Consider the following 21,478-nt stretch of genomic DNA (forward strand, 5'->3'; position numbering starts at 1 on the left):
ATTATTCCAGACACCTGAAGAAATATTAAGATGTCTCTCATGTCCCATTTAAAAATATTCAGAGTAAAAAATTGTTCCCCTGGACCTACTACTCAAAGTCCTGCATAGAAATATTAATACTAATATAAGATACACACAAAAGAACATTTGTTCTTGAACAATACATAATTACCCAAATCTGGAAGATTAGAATAGTAAATGCCTGAAGGACTTGTCACAGGTTGGTGACTAGAAGAGAGCAGATGAATGACAGTTAGATGAAGGTTTGGTAGAATGGTGGTGAATGGGTGGGAATGATTAGTGAATGTAGGAGTCTCACTGATTATAGGTACTTACAGACCACACATTGTTTCATTTCTTTGAAGTATCCCTCTGAAGAGGAGAAAAAGTGTTGCCTTTTAAGTTTTTCTGTTTTTCCAAGAAGAGGAAGCTTCAGGATGCAACTGGTGAAGTTTAAATTAACGCTTAACTAGAACCACAAAGAGGCATACCTGTGTGCTCTCTGAAAGACTGTGTTAGAATAACAGGATATTAACCTATAAGAGATTTTTTAGTGTCTAGACCCTTTTTACTTCATTTAATTTAATTTTATTGTTGAGAAAACTATGATCCAGATACATTAAATAAATTGCCCAAAGTAACACAACTAGGTAAAGGTAGAACGGGACCAGACTTAAGGCTTTTTGACCCCAGGTGCCCTTTCCACAATCGCACACTCCACTGACATTTATTTCTCAGAGTTTTATTCTTGAGTTTTGAATTTCTAGTCTAGTTTTATTTTGTATTACAATTTGTCTCCTGAAGGTCAAGTAACCTGGTTTGGTTATGAAAGTCCTCGTAGCTTCTGGGACTATATCAGAGTGGCTTGCCGGAAAGTTTCACAGAACTGTATCTGCAGCATTGAAAATATGGAAAATGTCAGTTCCTCTAGAGCTAAGGTAAGGCATAAATAATAATGTGCAGTATGTGTAATCTAATCCTAAACAATTTTGACCCAAATAGAAAATTTTGAGCTCTTTGCTATATAAAATCTTTCTTTTCTTTGTTGGAATTAAGCACTTGACCAAATTTAACATCTTTCAGAGGCTTGTTTCATTTTTTATTTTTAGTAGCATGTAATAATTTTAGAATGCTCTTGAATCTTCACTGTTGCCTTATAAATAGCAGGAAGGTATGAAGCTAGTAACTATGAATTTCTTTTTTGAGAAGCACAGTAAAATATTTCCTAGTCTATGAAGTTTCTACATTTCTTGAATTACCTAAATCAGTGACTCTTAGTGTCCTGCGCTGGCAGTCCATAATGTCAAAACTATTTTCACATAGTACCAAATTGTTACTTGCCTTTTGCACCGGGTTGATACTTGCACTGCTTATGCAGAAGCAATGGTGGGTAAAATTAACTGGTTCCTTAGCATAAATTAAAGCAGTAGCATCGAACTATACTAGTAGTCATTGAGTTCTTCCTCACCATACATGCAGTCTTAAAAACAAAAACAAAAACCAGTTTCACTTAATGTCCATGATGGTGAAGTAAACATTATTAATTTAATTAAATCTCAAGCTTTGAGAAGCTGTCTTTTTAATATCTTGAGTGACAAAATGGGAAGTATGTATACAGCGTATTGACATGTGATGGTTGTCTCAAGGAAACGTACTCATGCAGTAGTTTGAATTGTTAACTGAACTAGACACTTTTGTCATGTAATACTATTTTTACTTGAAAGAAAAACATTCAAACTATAGCCTTTTTAAACGTAGGCATTTTGCAGACATTTCATAAGTAAAGATGAATGAAGTAAACCTGTTCCTTCAAGAAAAACAGCTTGAGAGTATTTGTTGCCAATGGTAAAATGAAAGCTTTCCAGTAAAAATTAGAATTTTGGAAAACTTGTAGTGTATTCACCATCTTAACTCGATAACTTCCTAGTACTTAAATGCTTTTCTAATAACACTGATGTTGATATTAACAAAAATATATATTATTTAATGGAATGTGTCAGTATTTTGTAGACCTGCATAACTTATATTTTTTATTTTTTTAACATCTTTATTGGAGTATAACTGCTTCACAATGGTGTGTTAGTTTCTGCTTTATAACAAAGTGAATCAGTTATACATATACATATGTTCCCATATCTCTTCCCTCTTGCGTCTGATGTGTGGAATAATAAAATCATGCATGGGTAAAATATCCATTCAAAGTGTAAGAATGTAATACAGTATGAAACATTCATTGATATGGTTATAGAGTCCATGTTGCAATTAACCTTTAAGAAATTATCACTTACTGAGTTTTGATTAGAACCAAAGGAGAATATCATCCACAATTATCTGAAAAGGCTATTAAATGATTCCTTTTTCCAATTATGTATCTGTGTGAGGGTAGATTTTCTTCACATGCTTCAACCAGAACGACCCATTGCAACAGATAGAATGCTGAAGCAGATATCTAGTTCTCTTTTATTAAGCCATACATTAAAGAGATTTGTAAAAATGTAAAACAGAGGTCTCTTCTCTCTAATATTTTTTTTAGGGAAAGATAGTTATTTTTTCATAAAAATATGGTTTTCAGTGTTAACATATAATGAGTTCATTATTTTTTTAATAACTATATATTTTTAAAGTTTCCAGTTTTGACTTGTAGTGCAGTGAATATGGATAGATATAACCTATGTAAAAACCCTTTGGAGTCCTCAAAATTTTTAAGATTGTAAAGGTCTGAGCTGGTGACATAAGGTATGTTAGCTTTAGTATAGTAGTTTATTTATTTTTATTGGTTTGTCATAATAACTTTCCTTACCATTTTTGACACTTAAGAGTTACAGAATGAAATAAAAATGAAATAGAAAATAAAGGTTGAAAATATTAGATAGTTTTAAGTCGACATAATTTAATTCAATTCATTATTTGACAATCATAACCTAATAAATTACATGTCTGTATAATACACAAATGTATAACAATCATCTTTCAACAGTGTAGTTTCTAAGTTTATTGTTCCTGTATCCATTTTTATTTAGAAAGATTTTTTTCTTATGGAAAATTTTTGGTTAGCAAAATTGACACATATATTGAAATTAAATATTTTGTAAAACATGGACCAAGTACCTAAATTTTAAAACAATTTATTTTTACTTTTTTTTAATATAATTTTTAAAGGTTACTTTCCATTTACAGTTATTACAAAATATTGGCTCTATTCCCTATGCTGTATAGTGCATCCTTGTAGCCTGTCTTACACCCAGTAGTTTGTACCTTCCACTCTCCTACCCCTATACTGCCCCCCCATCCTTGTTAGGATAAGCAACCTTATCCCTTGTTCCTTCTATGATATAAATTTAACATATTAGACCAATTTCTGAATATACTACTCACATCAACCATTCATACATCCATGCATCCTTCCACCTGATAAATTTTTATTGAGCACCTATACCATGACAGAACTGTGAGTGTAGTCTTTAATACATTCTTATGACTTATGTCCCTAATCCTTCCTAGTTATTCCTGGTCTCATCTTCTTGTTTACTTTTTCCTTGTTCAGAAGCTGGCCTTGTCAGTGCTTTGTCCCAGAGGCTGGTTAGCCAAATTTTCTACTGAAAGAGGCAGAGACAGAGAGAGGGTGTTAATCACAGATACACCAGAATTACCAAATACTAGAACTTTGCAATAAGATATAGTATTGCAAAGAGGCCATTTTTATGTTCATTTTCTATTACTGATTCACAAATCTACCTCCTCTTTTAACTACCACCCGACTTTTCCTATCCCTAGTTCTTTAGTGTGATGGCCCCAAACCTGGAAGTGACACAAATTGGAGGGGCCCTGTAAACACTCCAGGCTTTTATTTGTGACCCCAGAAAGGCTATACCTTGGGAGTAAGGGGAATTCAGATGAAGACTAGCCTTCAAAAGACCTAAAAGCGGTGTCCTTAAGTGGTACAAGGTGATTTTCAAGTACACTGTCTGTCTACCAGAAGAAAAGCAAATCTACTCTAGAGAAAGGTAGCACTAGAGTTGCTACAAATTTTCCTCCACAGTGTCCATTATTTAATCAGAAATCACCAGGTATATACGGAAACAAGATTAAATGAATAAAACTAAGAAATATAAAAAAGACAATTGAAACAGACCTATGGGAGATGCAGATAATGAACTTTTAAGTAATTATGATATAAATAAAGATTAAGAATACTAGAGAACTGGAGTATATAAGAAAATCCAAATAGGAAGCTACAGGATATTCATTCTTATAGAACTTGTACAAAAATCGGTCGTTTGCTAAGTTGTAATTCACCTCAATGAATTTCAGAGGATTGAAATATAAGTATGTTCTCTAACCACAGTAGAATCAATAATAAAAAGATAACTAGAAAATGCTTATATAAGTTGAATTTGAGAAGAATTTCTAAATAACTCATGGATGAAAGAAGAAATTACACATGAAATTGAAAAATATTTGGTAAGTAATGATAATGAAAATATATAAAAAATTATGCTTAGAGGAGAATAGATAGGCTTAAATAGGCTTTTATGTATTTTTTTTAAAGAAAGGCTGAAAAATCAGTGATCAAAGCTTTCATCTCAAGAAGCTTAAAAAAAAGTAATAAACCCAAAGTAGAAGGAAAGAAATAATGAAGAGCAAAAATTCAATTAAATTGAAACAAGTGTACACTAGAAGCCTATCAACAAAGCCAGAAGTTGGTATTTTTTGGTTTTTTTAACTAATTAATTAATTTATTTTTGGCTGCGTTGGGTCTACGTTGCTGTGTGCTGGCTTTCTCTAGTTTCGGCCAGCAGGGGCTTCTCTTCATTGTGGTGCGCAGGCTTCTTGTGGCGTTGGCTTCTCTTGTTGCAGAGCACGGGCTCTAGGTGCGTAAGCTTCAGTACTTGTGGCAGGCGGGCTCAGTAGTTGTGGCTCACAGGCTCTAAAGCGCAGGCTCAGTAGTTGTGGCACACGGGCTTAGCTGTTCCGTGGCATGTGGAATCTTCCTGGACTAGGGATCAAACCCGTACCCCCTGCATTGGCAGGTGGATTCTTAACCACTGTGCCACCAGGGAAGTCCCAGTTGGTGTTTTTAAAAAGATTAATATAACTGTTAAGTTTCTAGCAAGGCTACTCAAGAAAGAAAAGAAAAAGAGAGATTATAAATTACCAGTATCAGTAATGAAGAAGAGGTAAAACCCATCGACCCTACAGACATTAAAAATCCTAAAAGAAAGTATTATGAATAACTTCACACCTATAAATTAAAAAATTTAAATGAAATGGGCAGATTATTTGAAAACTGTCACTTACAAAGCTAACACAAAAAGGAAGAAAGCCTCTGAATATTCTGATGTCTACTAAAGAAATTGACGCTATAATTTAAAATCTTCCCCTTGCAGCTCATTTTTAAATTGAGTTATCTTTTTCTTATGGATTTGTAAGAATTTTTGGCATTCTACAAATGAGATTCTTTTGTCAGATACATATAATGCAAGTATTTTTGTCCACTCTGTGATTTGTCTTTTTACTATCCTAAATGATTACAGTTCATCCCCTGAAATAGGAGGGAAGGTAGAGTGTATGGGTATTAGTTCAATTAGGTTGGTTGGTTTGGTGGCATGAGTTTCCTGTCTTCCAGTTGTGTCTATTTTTTGTTTCTTCATATAGTAAAGTAGGGATAGTATTGTAACCTGACTCACACACAGTTCTTGTGAGGATTAAATATCTTAATGTGTAAAACGCTCTTAAAACAGAGGTAAGCATGTATTAATTACATTCTTAAGAAGTGTTGACTACGTTTATTTTTTGGAAAAACCTTTAGTGGCAAACAAACAAATATTTATGTCTCCCAAACAATAACAGCAACCTTCAGTGGTTCACCATTATCTGATAAAGTCTAAAATCTTAAACCTAATTTTCAGCTTTTCCCCCTTTATGGCCCCAACAAGCTTTATATCTTCTGTTTCTTTTGTTGAAAGAAAAGAAACTGTTAAAATCAGCACCATTTATTATGACAATATAACAAAGAATTCCACAAACATCTAAGGACAGGAAACTAGGTGCAGCCCAGTTCTGTGTGGATTGAAATTAATAAATCAGGAAGCAGGACTTTCCCCCATATTTCTTATCTTAACAATAGCACAGTCTCCTGTGTCTAACTTTCTCTGGAAAGCAGCTTTTCCCGCTTCTGTTTTAGAATGTAGCTTTTTGATTCAAGCCACTACTACTAGTCTCTGTGTCTTTTAGATGAAATTTTAAGAAACTTGAGACTGAGAGCTCATGCTTGCCTCTTCCTTCCTCTGTTCCAATCTGCTACAACTAACTGTAGGTTTCCCTGGGCTGACTCAGCAGAAACAATGGACTGAGCACAGGGCAAGCTAAGGGATTTTTAGGTTAAAAAAGGTGGGCAAACTGACTGGCATACTAATCACACCCATATCATTTCTTTATTTCCCAACAATACTGCTGCTTGTAGCCTGCTAGGTTGTTTTTTTTTTTTTTAATTTATTGTAATTTTTTTTTGGCTGCATTGGGTCTTTGTTGCTGTGCGTGGGCTTTCTCTAGTTGTGGCGAGCGGGGGCTACTCTTTGTTGCATTGCGTGGGCTTCTCGTTGCGGTGGCTTCTCATTGTGGAGCACAGGCTCTAGGCGCACGGGCTCAGTAGTTGTGGCTCGCGGGCTCTAGAGCACAGGCTCAGTAGTTGTGGCACACGGGCTTAGTTGCTCTGCGGCATGTGGGATCTTCTCGGACCAGGGCTCAAACCTGTGTCCCCTGCATTGGCAGGCGGCTTCTTAACCACTGCACCACCAGGGAAGTCCTAGCCTGCTAGGTTTTTCCACGCCTCGATTAACTCCGTTTTCATCCTTCTGTCCGACAGTTTTGGTGAATTCACTAGAGTTGTAGACATTTCTACAACTGTAGACATTTCAGTGCTTCTTTTTCTATACTGGTAGTCGACCATCATATATATTGGTTAGCGACACCTTTATTCTTAGCTGCCATTGCAGTGTTTTGAATTTCTATATAGTTAATCTTCATAGATTTTCTGGAGATGTGTGAAAGGGTTGAGTGAAAAGGAAAGTAATTGAATTATAAAATTCCCACTAAAAAATATAATCTTTATAGTCTTTCATTCTAAACAAAGAATCCAGAAGAAATGCTTTGGATTATAACAAAACTAGCTAGTCCCAACTATTGAATGATGTTACCTCTTTTCAAAAGTAAAATTAAATTTTTCATATTTTGTTAGAATTGTGTGTTTTCTCTGATTTTGTTCTAGAGTATGCTTCTGGGTGCTTTTGTTGTGCGTTTGTTTTTTCTGGTTTAAATTTTCGGTAATAGTCTTTAGAATATGCTCTGGAGGCACCAAATTCAGTAACTCATGATTTGGATGCATGATAAATAATGAAATTTGGTTGTCTGAAACGTTCCTCTGGAAAGACTAAACAAGTGGTGTGAAGGTGATTATTAATGAGAACGGACTCTTTTCTTCATGTTTTATAAGGGAGCTCATTTTAATTGGCATGTTGATTTGGGCATTGAAGTAAAGAGATATGTCTTGTGATTTCCTTCTATAATTCACAAGAAGTCTGTAACCCAAGTTAAGTCAATATTAATGGTTATGTCCCTTCAGATGCTAGAAAGTTAATCTGACATGATCTACCCTGCACCTTCAGAGAACAAAGTATATACTATATATAATTAAAATTTACCTCATCTTATCTACTTATTTTTTAGTCTTTATCAAATGCATATTTTGAGTTATTCTTTGCATATTAAAATGTTTATATTTTTATGACATAGCAGGCAAAATATATTTTAACTTCTAATTTTTTTTTTCATGTTTGATTCTTTCTTCTTCCTTTTAGGGTAGAGCCTGGATCAGAGTAGCACTCATGGAAAAACATTTATCTGAATACATCTCTACAGCTCTGAGAGACTTCAAAACAACCAGGTTTAAAAGTCCTTTTAATTTTCAATATATATTTAAAAGATTTACCAGAAGACTTAGCAGTAAGAATAGATGAAGACGCATTTGTTTTTAAAGTCCTTGCCTATTTTATTTCCTCCTTTTTGTACTTCTCAGATAAATCCACTGTCTTCTCAGGAAAATGCAGTTTCTCAACTAAACATACATCTTACCTTGGTTTATCTTTTCAGGCCTCACATTCTGCCTGGAATATCTTTTTTCTGAACAATTTCTGATTCTTACTTTTTCAACACGTGAAGTTTCATTTTCTCCACAGACTTTTTTCTAACCAATTTGGAGAAAAATCTGTGAAATCCCTATAGCATTCTTTCTCTTTCCACACCACAATATTTATTTCTTTAATTCTTATATAATATAATTAATGGTTGCTCAATTGTCTTTTTAGGGGCAGTCTATACCAGTGTTCTTCTTGGGTTGTAAGATGGTACATTGTGCAAAACAGGACTTTATTAATTTTTTATGATGGTCAAGAAAAGGTTCATATTAAGACAACAGTCATTCCTACTCAGCTGTGGTCTGCTAATCTATATTTATAGCTTTTGTTAAAGAAACCATTTTTTTTCCATTTCAGTAGTATTTGTAAATGAAAATATTCAATATTTTCAATATCCTAGATATGTACTATTCAATACAGTCACCACTAACCACATGCCCCTGTGTAAATTAAAATTGAAATTAAGTAAAATTACTGGGCTTCCCTGGTGACGCAGTGGTTAAGAATCCACCTGCCGACGCAGGGGACACGGTTTTGAGCCCTGATCCAGGAAGATCCCACATGCCGCGGAGCAGTGAAGCCTGTGGGCCACAACTACTGAGCCTGCACTGTAGAGCCCACGTGCCACAACTACTGAAGCCCGTGCACCTAGAGCCCATGCTCCGCAACAAGAGAAGCCACCTCAGTGAGAAGCCCGCGCACCGCAATGAAGAGTAGCCCCCACTCGCCGCAACTAGAGAAAGCCCACACGCAGTAACAAAGACCCAGCACAACCAAAAATAAATAAATAAAATAAATTAATTTATTTTTTAAAAAAGTAAAATTACTGATTCAGTTCTTCAGTTGCTTTATCACATTTTAGGTGTTCACTGGCCTTCTGTGGTTAATGGCAGCCAAATTGGACAGCACAGGTATAGAACAGTGCTTCATAGCAGAAAGTTCTATCAGACAGCACTGCCTTAGACACTTCTAAATTACCATACTTATTGCTACCTCGTTAATTGTATTTCTTAAAGAAGAGAGTGTCTGTAAACCAGTTTTGACAGAAAATAAGGAATATATATACAGAAATCATGTATCTGGAATCTTAAGTTCATGTCCTGATGCCATATTTGACATTTTGGATTTTGAGAAAATCTGGGCCTTTATTATGACACATTCTTTTAGCTAACTAGCTAATATAGATTATAATATCTTTACTTAGGTGTCTTTATGTTTTTAGGTAATAAAACAATAAATTTTTTATTTGGAAGATACAAAGAAAAAATTATCATTATAAATTTGACCAGGATATAAAGACTTCTAACTCCAAGAAGCATTTGGATAAAGTAAATCTGATATATGCTTATTGAATTCTTTTAAAGCAGTATGATACTCTTGAGATATTTCTAAAGATAGACAGTGAGATGATGATAAACTCTTAGACATTTGAAATAAGTCTTATGCAATGAAACATTTGTTTTATTTATCATCACTAGTAAATACGTTTAATTATGGAAGATAATAAATATTGAAGATAATAAGGCTTCAAAAATAAAAGTAGTATCAGAATCTCATAGATCAAACCTAAAAATCCTAAATTAATGAAATCAAAACCAAGTTTATACCATAATTATCTCCTGTACAATAACAAGATAGTCTTTCCTAAATAGAAATTAAAGCATTAATAATCTCTCTAGGGTTTCCCTGGTGGTGCAGTGGTTAAGAATCCACCTGCCAATGCAGGGGACACGGGTTCAAGCCCTGGTCCAGGAAGATCCCACATGCCGCAGAGCAACTAAGCCCATGTGCCACAACTACTGAGCCTGCTCTCTATAGCACGCGAGCCACAACTACTGAGCCCATGTGCCACAACTACTGAAGCCCGCGTGCCTAGAGCCCGTGCTCCGCAACAAGAGAAGCCACTGCAATGAGAAGGCCACGTACCGCAACGAAGAGTAGCCCCCACTCGCCGCAACTAGAGGAAGCCCGCGTGCATCAACGAAGACCCAGTGTAGCCAAAAATAAATAAATAAATTTAAGAAAAAAAAATCTGTCTAAGTTGTTAGTCTTGTTTCTTAGTTTACACAGTTGGGTGGGGTAGAAATAGTACTTGAATAGACTATTTTTAGAGTGAGTAGCTTAAATTTTTTAAGGGAAATCCTTTTTGCCTTGTTTTTAGGTATTAGCTGGGTTTTTTTTTGAAAAAAGGAAGTGATTCAGCTGTGAAAAGTTCATGAAGTAAAAATATTCTTTTAACAATATATAAACATATATTACTCAAATAGAAACATGGCTTAGTATATGTTTATACACACACAGAAATACATCATATTTATATACACAGATACACACACAGTATTTAAATGTGACTATGATGGCTCTGTAATTATCAAGAAATGAAGTAAGTAGTTACTTCAGAACTCTCATCCTAAAAGTTAACTAAAAAAAGGCAGTTGCCAAAAGACGAAGTCTTTTTTTTTAACTATTTACACTACTTATTTTTTATTAACTGAAATCAAACCAGAGAAACTTAATTATAAATAAATTTGATTGTGAACCCATAGCGAAAACATATGTATTTGGAAGATTACGTTTGTAAAATAACAAGCGTACTTTTAGAAAGAAGAGTTATTCCTTACCTTTTGTCTGGATGCTCCCTGACATAAGCGCTTGTAGAACAATGAGAAATGATCTCTAATTCTTTAGGAGTCTTGAGAGTATCTGAATCAAGTGATTTCTTCTTGTTCTACTCTTCACAGATAGAGAGTAATGAGGTCTTTTAAAATGGTGATACAAGTGTTTACCCCAGTACAGAAGGAGGAGCTACATGAGCTAAGACAGGCAGCTTGAAAGTACTGATCAGTGAAAATCCAAGGATAAGGATTGGGTAGAGGAACTGTGGGGAGCACAACTACGATAAATCTTCTGACGTACGTGACGATCGCTCCAAAGTATTAGAGAAATTCATGTGATCTTTTTGCTACGGTGGAGGATATCTTGGTGAGCAATTGAAAAAATCCTTGAAGAGTTTCACGGTTTACGGATTGGGGTGTTGTTGGGAAAGAGCCAGAGGTGGGAAGTTGGCAGACTCAAGAAGAGAATCCAAGCTAAAAAAAAAAAAAAGGAATTATTTTGGTAGGTTACTGGGAAAACCTAGAGATAGAGAAGTAAGGTAGAAACTGAATAATTTGCTCAAAGTTTTACTTTCTCCTCACCCGTGGCCTGAAAAATAATTAGAAAAGTTAAGCTAAAGAATACAAATGTGACATTTGAAACAAGATCGAAAATATTCTGGTAAGATTTTGAAGTAACAACTGTGGAAAATATAAAGTAGAGAAAAAATTACTGTGTGGAATCCTGTTTATTACCTTGCAGTTGCGCCACAGTACTTCATTTATGATGACAAAAGTAGTGTTCAAAAAACGTTAATCTTCTCGATATGATAGTAGGAGTAAGAGAAGAGGAACGTATAAAGTAAAACTTCAAAATTACTCAGCTGTCACAAAGGGGGAAGAAAAAGGAATGGATAAACACTTTTCTAAAGGATAGGAGAGTAGATGGGGTAGTGATAAATTACCACACCTTTCAAGAACTAAGAAGGTCTTTAGGAATTTGAATGTTTGAAAGTTTTACATTATTAAGATGAAAAAAATACACGTGATTAAAATGTGCTTGTGGACTGCTGCCACACAGCACATATAAAGTTAACTCAAAATGGCTCAGACCTAAAAGTAAAGCTCTTAGAAGAGAACATAGATGTAAATCTGCATGACCTGGGATTAGATAGTAGTTTCTTAGACATGTTACTAAACACCCAAGCAGCAAAAGGAAAATAGATAAATTGGGCAGAATCAAAATGTAAAGCTTATCGCTTTGAAGAATATCTTCAAGAAAGTGAAAAAACAATCCACAGAACTGGAGAAAATATTTGCAAAGCCTACATCTGATAAGAGACTTGATTGTGAAATATATATGAAGAACTCTTACAACTCAGTAATAAAATATTTTTAAATTTTAAAATGGGCAAAGAATCTGAATAGACATTTTTCCAAAGAAGGTACACAAATGACCAAGAAACACATGGAAGATGTGTAACATCAGTAGGCATCAGGGAAATGCAAATCTAAACTGCAAGATACCACTGCGCACCTGCTAGGATGGCTACGATCAAAAGAACATATATGGGCTTCCCTGGTGGCACAGTGGTTGAGAGTCCGCCTGCCGATGCAGGGGACACGGGCTCGTGCCCCGGTCTGGGAGGATCCCACATGCCGTGGAGCGGCTGGGCCCGTGAGCCATGGCTGCTGGGCCTGCGCATCCAGAGCGTGTGCTCCGCAACGGGAGAGGCCACAACAGTGAGAGGCCCGTGTACCACAAAAAAAAAAAAAAAGAATATATAATAACAAGTGTTGGCAAGGATGTGGAAACATTGCAACAATTATACATTGATTGTGGGAAAGTAAAATGATGCAACCACTTTGAAAAACAGCCTGGCAATTCCTCATAAAGTTAAACGTAGAGTTACTATATGTCCCAGCACATGAATCCTAGATAAATAGATACAGATATCCAAGAGAATTAAAACCATGTGTTCACAAAAAAAACATGTACACAGATGTTCACAGCAGCATAATCCATAAGAGCCAAAAAGGCGAGAGAACCCGAATATCCATCAACTGATGAAGGGGTAAGCAAAATGTCCACTCCATGCGGTGGAATATTATTCAGCCATAAAAAGGAATGAAAAGCTGCTGCTGCTGCTTCTGGTGCTTGCTTATGTGCTTGTTCTGTGGGACCCAGTACCTCATTTGTGAAGTGGTAGCTGAGGAGGATCTGGACCTCGCCACAGCCGATGAAAAGCCCAAGGAGTCAAGACTGAAGACAAGAATCATATTAATAGTCAAGACAATCTTTTCTTTTCTTTTCTTTTTTTTTTGCGGTACGCGGGCCTCTCACTGCCGTGGCCTCTCCCGTTGCAGAGCACAGGCTCCGGATGCGCAGGCCCAGCGGCCATGGCTCACGGGCCCAGCCGCTCCGCAGCATGTGGGATCTTCCCGGACCGGGGCACGAACCCGTGTCCCCTGCATCGGCAGGCGGACTCTCAACCACTGCACCACCAGGGAAGCCCAAGACAATCATTTTTGTTGTGATGGAATGTGTCTCCTGTCAGAGGCTGCTTTCTTCTAGATCCTCTCCCCATTCACTTCTGCCTTTAGTTATCACCTCTCTCTTTCCTCATCCTCAATCTCTTTCCCATTGCTGGATCATTCCCACCCACGTAGAAGCATATACTGGTATCTCCTACCTTAACAGCAAAAACTTCTCCCTTGAACCTGCATTTCCCTCTCATACTGCTCATTTCCACGTTCTGCTTCATCACCAGACTTCTCAAAAATCTTTATACACACTTTCATCTCCCTACCTGAGAGTCGCTCTTTATTCTCGTCCAGCTTCTGCCTCTCACCACTCCACCAAGGATAATTTTAAAAGAATACCAATAATCCACAAGCTACCCAGATGTAATGGACATTTCTCTGTCCACATTGTACTTCCTTGTACAGCTAAAATACTTGAAAACTTCCTCTTTCTTGAAAAACCTCTCTGCTTTTAACTTATATAGCATTCCCTGGCTTTTCTTTCTCCCTCTGTAGTTGCCCTTCCTCAGGCTTCTTTTACTCTTCACAGCTTCTTAGTGTCAGTATTCTCTGGGCTCAGTCCTCTGTTGTCTACTCTTCTCAGAATTTCATCCATCTCCCTGGAACTTTACCAGCTGTATGGTGGCGGCACCACATTTACCAACTTTACCACCATACCTGCTGTATGGTGGCGGCACCACATTTAAACCTCTAGCTAGATAGTTCAGATTTCTTGATTCCGTGCCCCACCCCATCGTACAACCCCGTTGACCCACTTCTTGGCAAATGGTTTCGCTGCCCTACTTACATGGCTGACGAAGTCAGAATCTGAAATTCATGTTTGATTCCTCTTTCTCCTTCATTTTTTTAAATATAAATTTATTTTATTTCTGGCTTCATTGGGTCTTCGTTGCTGCATGTGGGCTTTCTCTAGTTGCGGCGAGTGGGGGCTACTCTTCGTTGCAGTGCGCGGGCTTCTTATCGCGGTGCTTCTGTTGTTGTGGAACATGGGCTCTAGGCGCGCAGGCTCAGTAGCTGTGGCTCGCAGGCTCAGCCGTTGTGGCGCACGGGCTTAGTTGCTCCACGGCATGTGGGATCTTCCCGGACCGGGGCTCGAACCCCTGTCCCCTGCATTGGCAGGTGTCCCCTGCACTGCGCCACCAGGGAAGCCCCTCTCCTTCATTCTTTCCAGTCGTTCCAGTAGCAACTCTTTTCGATCCTATCTCCAAAATTTATCTCAAATCTACCCATTTACCTTTATCGCCATGGCTGCAAGTGTAATGCATACCTTTCTCATCTCTTGCTTATACTCCCCTATTGTCTTCCCAACTGAGATTCCAGTTTGCCCCCTCCCAGTAGCCACCCAGCTTCCAGCCAGTCTTAAAAGTAAAAGGGATCCTGTCAATTCCCACTTTAAACATTGAAATGGTTTCTCATTACTTTAGCCAGCAGGCTCTGCAAATACATTCCCTGGAGTCAGACCCTGGATTCGCCACTTTCTGGCTGTGGAATCTTGGGTAAATTGCTTACTCCCTCCATGGCATAGTATTTGGTGGTAAAGTTAAGCAAGATAATTCACGTAAAGCACTTATAACTGTGCCTGGCACTCAGTAAATGTTTACAATTATTGTTAATGTTATGTGGCCTACAGAGCCCTGGGTGATCAAACTTCTCTGGGCCTAAGGTCTCAGACTAAACACTTGAGAATGTCTTTCCTAATGACTTTCTTCAAAGTTGGGTTCTCCTTTATTTTTTCTCTACCTCAACAACTTATTTATTTACTTTATACTACTTACCATCTCTGATTATCTTTTTTCAGCCTGTCCTCTCCCCTAGACTATAAGCTCCATAAAGAGGGGTCATGTTTACCTTGTTCACCATTTTATCTATAGGATACAGCACAGTTCTTGCTATATTATGTATTTATTGATAAAAATAATTAAAGAATCTCACATTCTTAGCAAGACCTTTTGGAGATTTATTTTTTGGCCAGTTTTTCATCCTGATTCCATTTGACTTAGAATAGAACATTTCTTTATAATGCTGTAATTTGTTTTGTATGTCATGAGGGAGAATCTTCTTTATCTCCTCCCTTCAAGTTTCTTATGTAAGGGCTAAACTGGGGAAGAGAACAAGATGTTGATAAAGAAATTTCTTTGGTTTATAAGATAAGCTTTCTCATATTTTAATATTGCACTTTTAATGTGTGGAATAACTTACAACTCAAAAAAGGAAATTTTGAAGCATGATATTGTGCAATATCAACATCATCTATTCTGGTTGTTCACTTTGGATCCCACCCAAAAGATATTTGTTATTGAAGTACCTGAAAGGCCTTAAAATAGTCTTTCAGAATGAACACTAAGGATGGCATTATAGACACATATTTCAACTAAAATTAAATTATATGTGTTAATAAAAAGAGTATTATTCTTATTAGGGTATTATTTTAAATACTTTTTCTAGTTTCTAATATATTTCTAGTCAACATACAAATAATTGGAAAGAGTATACCTAATAGAAAGTGGGAGCTTTTCTTCCAGACCACAGTAATATCAAATGGTTGCTCACAGTTTTCCTTTGCTTCTAAAATACAAAACTTCTTTAAAGATATAGTCTACTATATAAATCTTTAAACAGAAGTATTTAATATATTTTTCACCTTGGTACTTTCAATATTTATAATACATTTTTGCAAGTCAGTATGCTCTTTTGGTTAGATCCTGCTCATAAAAATATTTTCTTTAGAACAAAAAATATTTTCAACAAAAAAGGGAATTTTTTTAGTATATACCTTACTATTATTGGATTAGTCATCTTAGGCTTTGCTCTTGGCTCATTGGTTACATAATCTTGATTATATAAGCAAACTTTATTAATGTTCCAATTTTTCTATGAGATAAAATGAAGAAATTGAAAGCTTACAGTCTTTAGAAGTCTTTGAAAATATTGATAACAAGAATCAGATTTTCAGTCAAAATTATTGATATGTTGGTTTGATTAAGGGAATATAAAATAAATTTTTCCTAATAGCTTCTACCTCTCTAATATACATGAATGAGTGTGTTGTCTCTGATTAATTCTTTGATTAAATGATAGAAATATAATCTTTTGCAGATCACTTAGTATTCTTTTAAATATTGTTATTTTAAAAATTTGTTATCTCAAAGTTAGAAGTACATTTACTGAAAATTTTTTGTTTTTTTAACCAGGACTAATAATGAAAAGTTCAGCATACAATGGACAATTCTCTTAACTAGCCTTTCCTCTTCCATTTTTCCTCCCTTCCCCTCTGTTGCAGTGAAAACTGTTAAATTAAATCAGGTCTTTGCAGCATTATGCTTCATGCTTGGTTTTATTTGAGTGGAATTATTGATTTCACGTATAGCAAGCACTTCACTTATATAGGTTAGCTTAAAAAAATCAGTAGTAAAACAAAAGCCAAATAACCTCAGTAAAACAATATGATATACACACACATAAATGACCTTTAGGCTTAAAATTTTTTCTAAAAACCAGTTAGTTTTTGTTTCAGGTATTTTTCATTAGTTCCTAATATAATATTAACATTAGGAAACAAGCAAGAATAGTTTTGATCTGACTCCTAGAATGTACTTTAAAACATGGTGGGCTCAAGGTAGCAAATAAAAGTATACCTTTTCTTATATAGGGAAGTACTAGGAATAATGGGTGATTGCCAGTGTCAAAAGCCAGAACAAACACCTGTGTCCCATAGAATGTGGTGGTCTAGAACCACTGGAATCATAGTTCTTCCAGGAGTTGATAAAATATTCAATCAACGGCCGATTTAGCCATTGGGGCAGAGACAAGATCTCAGATATATAGATTTGTCTAAATATCTTTTAGACAAATCTATATATCTTAGATTACCTTTTTGTGGAACACCTCAGTTGAATATGTAGAAATTACTTCCATTTATTTTACTAATCTTTGTTAGGCTGGAACTTTTAGTTTTTCTCCTTTTATGTAAATGAATGAAAACAATTCCCATATTTCCAAGGAAACAGAAAACATCTAATCCAAGCTAGTCTTCCCACCATGTTTGTTGGCAGCCTTACATCTGTCAGAGGGTAAAGAGTCTTTTATTTTTCTTTGTACTTTTTATTCATGTAAAATTCCTTAAGGTCCGTAACAGAGGTTAAATTCTCTTTAAATATTTTTGTTTTAAAAGAAGTATTATGGTTTAATAGAAAATATGCAGAACTTAAAGTAAGAAGGATTGGTTTTCCTCCTTGATAAGTTTATCCACATAAGCTTGGGCAAATTGTTTTAACCTGACTCACTTCTTGGTGGTGAATTTGAAATGAATGACAATTCCTTCAGCATTTACTTCATGGGCTTTGCAATTATTAAATAGTATGATTGTAAAAGTATTTGGTAAACTGTGGACTGTTTCAGTATTGATGCTAGTATTATAAACTTTACATGCAGCCTTTATAAACTCATGAATATGGAAAAGAGCAAGACAAATTTCCTTTAATAAGAAACTTTCCTTTTAGTTAGTGGGGTGTTACAGAGTGGTGTTGACTATGTGTAATATAAATAGTTATAATAATTTAATTATCCCTGTTACTGGACATAAACTAGTTTTTGCATACTATTATTCTTAAAAAGAAGTAAATTCAATGATCTTACATTCTTTTGTGGAAAAATACCTTAAGCCCATATTAAATAATATTTTTTTCAAAATATTTATTTTAAATATTTTAAAATAAAACTTTAGTATTTTAAAAATTAACATTGATCAAAACAGAAAGTTTTCAAGGAATTAGCAAAATAGATTCATATTCACTTTTTGTCAAAGATATGATGAATACTTTTTTTTCATAGGCAGCCACCTTGCTAGCCCATCTGCCCTATTAGTATTGTAGTGTTAAAGGTTAGCATAAATTACTATTAATCACACCTTCCTAGTTCTTAATTTAGTTAATAACCTTTGGAATTACAGAAAAACAGAATGTGTGTTTGTGTTTGTTCTATGTACAGAATAATAATCTACCTAGTATTGAAAATAGACCAGTATAAATGACTGTGAATTTACCACCTTTCAGTTGACATTTATATTGCTTCACTCTTAGAGAAAAATGCTAGACACTGTAGACCCCTTGAATGAGTCACTTTGGGGATTCTTTTTAAGAGAGGTATAAGCACTTAGAATGATTTTCTTTGTTACAGTGGCATCTTTTTTTCCTAAGTGTCTGCAAGACTTGAGTGATCCAAGTTTGTTCTTGTTGTGACAAATTAAATAAAATTTAGTTCTTTCTACTTGAGCTTGGGCTCTAAGTGATTTCTGTAGATGAAACTTCAGTCAGTTTTTAATATTTATGTGTTCACCCATGTCATTTTTTAGGAGATTTTATGAAGATGGAGCAATTGTCTTGGGTGAGGAAGCAAATATGCTTGCTGGCATGCTGCTTGGACTCAATGCTATTGATTTCAGGTATTTCATCTAACTATATGCATTATGACTTAAAGTTATTCTACCTCATAGTAGTTTCCACTTATGATTCTTTTCTTTCAGTTTTCTAAGTAAAGCACACTGTTGGATATTGATTTGATTTATGTTGTTCCCTTTCGAATGAGATCAGTTTTCTAAATAGGTTTGCTCTCAAAAAAGAGGCTGTCTCAAACTTAGGGAATGAACTGACAACCTTGCTCTCTAGTTTGGGTAAAAAGAAAGCTTGGACCACATCCTGCCAAGCAGAGAAGTCATGCGCTCTGGTAGCACTGAAGGAAGGTTTTGGATCTCATCTCTTAGTATTTTTCAACTACTGCTTTAAAATGAAAAAGAAATACACTAAAAGAAGATTCAAATCCAGAAAGATTTTCATTGTCTCATGTGGTGAGATAAAGAGGATATTGACAGGCTATCTTAGGTATGTTATGTTTCTTGTTTTGTATCTAAAATATTAAAAATTTTGTTAATATTTGCTTTTATTATCAACAAGATGAATTGATTTCAGAATAAGATTACAAGTACTAAAAATGGACATTGTAAGTTCTTTTTAGGTTGATGGCAGCATCCTTTTGCATTTCTTTAATTGATCTAAGATTTTACATTGTACTAAAAGTAAAAGGTTTGTCTAGAATAAGAACTGAAACATGAGAATGAAGGAAGTATTATATGTATATATATATGTGTATATATATACACATATATATATATTTTTTGTGTGTGTGTGTGTGTGTGTGTGGTATGCGGGCCTCTCACTGCTGTGGCCTCTCCCGTTGCGGAGCACAGGCTCTGGACGCGCAGGCTCAGCAGCCATGGCCCACGGGCCCAGCTGCTCCGCGGCATGTGGGATCCTACCGGACCAGGGCACGAACCCATGTCCCCCGCATCGGCAGGTGGACTCTCAATCACTGCGCCACCAGGGAAGCCCTATATTTTTATTGAAATATATCACTTAAATATATCATTAAATATATCACTTAAATATATCACTTAAAATATATCACAAGAATGTTAACAAATAAGTATAAAACTTAAATGAAAATCTAGTTTTCATTTTTAGTTCATTTTTTGAACTAAAAAATAATGCTACCCAGTTTCACTGAGGTTAACTTTTTCTAGTAACTCACTTCTTTTTCAAAATACTTTTCACTTTGTAAGTGTAACTTTCCTCTATTTAAAATTTGATAAGTGGGATTGGGTTAATTAGCTTAATTCTTTATGATGAATGTGATAGATGCAGTTTTGAAGGTTGTCTTTATGATCCCTCTAAGGGTGTTAACTTTTTACATGGCATATTGCTGGCTCTGTCCAAATACTTTACAACTTCATTTAGTTTTTGGTTGGGGAAAAAAAAAACCTGGGTTAAGAATCTAAACTCTTGGCTTATTGTAACCCACTGATAATGTATAGAGAGAAAGTGTCTTAAAGATGCATTAGTAATGTTTCTATAAATGAAGGAAAACCCATGTAAAATGTTGCCACTTTGATTCTTTCCTTAGTCAATTCTGGAAAAATACATACTGCACCCTTGATATTAACATATTAGAACAAGTATTTCAACAGGCACATTTCCCAAAGAAACCAGAAGGTAGTGGTTCATATATGAATTTTTTTCTTTTTTTTTAAATTAATTAATTGTATTTATTTATTTTTGGCTGCACTGGATCTTCGTTGCCGCTTGTGGGCTTTCTCAAGTTGAGGCTAGCAGGGGCTATTCTTCCTTGCAATGCACGGGCTTCTCATTGAGGTGGCTTCTCTTGTTGCAGAGCACGGGCTCTAGGTGCGCGGGCTTCAGTAGTTGTAGCAGGCGGGCTCGGTAGTTGTGGCTTGCGGGCTCCAGAGCTCAGGCTAAGCAGCTGTGGCGCACGGGCCCAGCTGCTCCGTGGCATGTGGAATCTTCCCGGACCAGGGCTCAAACCCACGTCCCCTGAATTGGCAGGCGGGCTCTCAACCACTGTGCCACCAGGGAAGCCCCATGAATTTTTTTTCTTTTTAGGAGATATTAAGTATCACCTGAGAATTTGTAAATGTGAACAACAAGGCTTCATCTGAAAATTCTCTAGCGATGTCTTAAGAATTTAGTAAAGACGAGGATAGTATGAAATAAATAATGTTTGAACAGATTTCTCAGTAAATTTTACTTTTGCATGATATATTTATGTAACAGTGTTATTAACTCATACAAGCTTTTGTTATTGATATGGAAGGTAGAATATCTTTATGAGGTGTTTATAACAAGTCACATTTAAATTACAAATAAGAAATTCACCTGCAATTTGATGAAACAAATGTCTCTAACAAGAGATTGTTTATAACACTTTGATTTAAATTTTAATGTATTAATATATTTACTGTCTATTGTCTTAGCTTCTGCCTGAAGGGAGAAGGATTAGATGGCAACTTTCCTGCTGTAATAGACTATACACCATATTTGAAGTTTACCCAAAGGTATTTGACATTTTGAAATATGTTATTGAAATCTTAATTTATAATTGAATGTCTTGTGCAATATATTCATCTGATTAAAACTACTTTTTATAAAACATTTATTTCAGTATCAGAGATCATTCAAAAATATAAACTCCAGTTGTGTTTTTAGTGTATATATAAATATATAGTTTTTACATAATTGTAATCCCAGTGTAAATATAGTTTTTAAAAAATAGCGTGTATTTCTACTGCTGTAGTCAATA

At 35.5% G+C, this 21,478-nt stretch overlaps 1 protein-coding gene across 7 annotated transcripts in view; it reads left to right on the top strand.

Annotated features, from left to right (window-relative positions):
* The window catches only part of RUNDC3B (RUN domain containing 3B), a 147,743-nt gene that overhangs the window by 64,861 nt on the left and 61,404 nt on the right, over positions 1 to 21,478 (top strand). For all 7 annotated transcript variants that reach the window (XR_013829877.1, XM_079932197.1, XM_079932199.1 and 4 more), the window contains 4 exons: positions 805 to 938; positions 7,857 to 7,942; positions 18,681 to 18,770; positions 21,153 to 21,233. Coding sequence is in view for 6 of the 7 variants with exons in the window: in XM_079932197.1 (XP_079788323.1) it covers positions 805 to 938; positions 7,857 to 7,942; positions 18,681 to 18,770; positions 21,153 to 21,233 (391 nt within the window). In the remaining variant the exon portion in view is untranslated. The remainder of the gene's footprint in view (positions 1 to 804; positions 939 to 7,856; positions 7,943 to 18,680; positions 18,771 to 21,152; positions 21,234 to 21,478) is intronic.

This window comes from Stenella coeruleoalba (assembly GCF_951394435.1).
Source record: "Stenella coeruleoalba genome assembly, chromosome: 9".
Classification (NCBI taxonomy): Eukaryota; Metazoa; Chordata; class Mammalia; order Artiodactyla; family Delphinidae; genus Stenella; species Stenella coeruleoalba.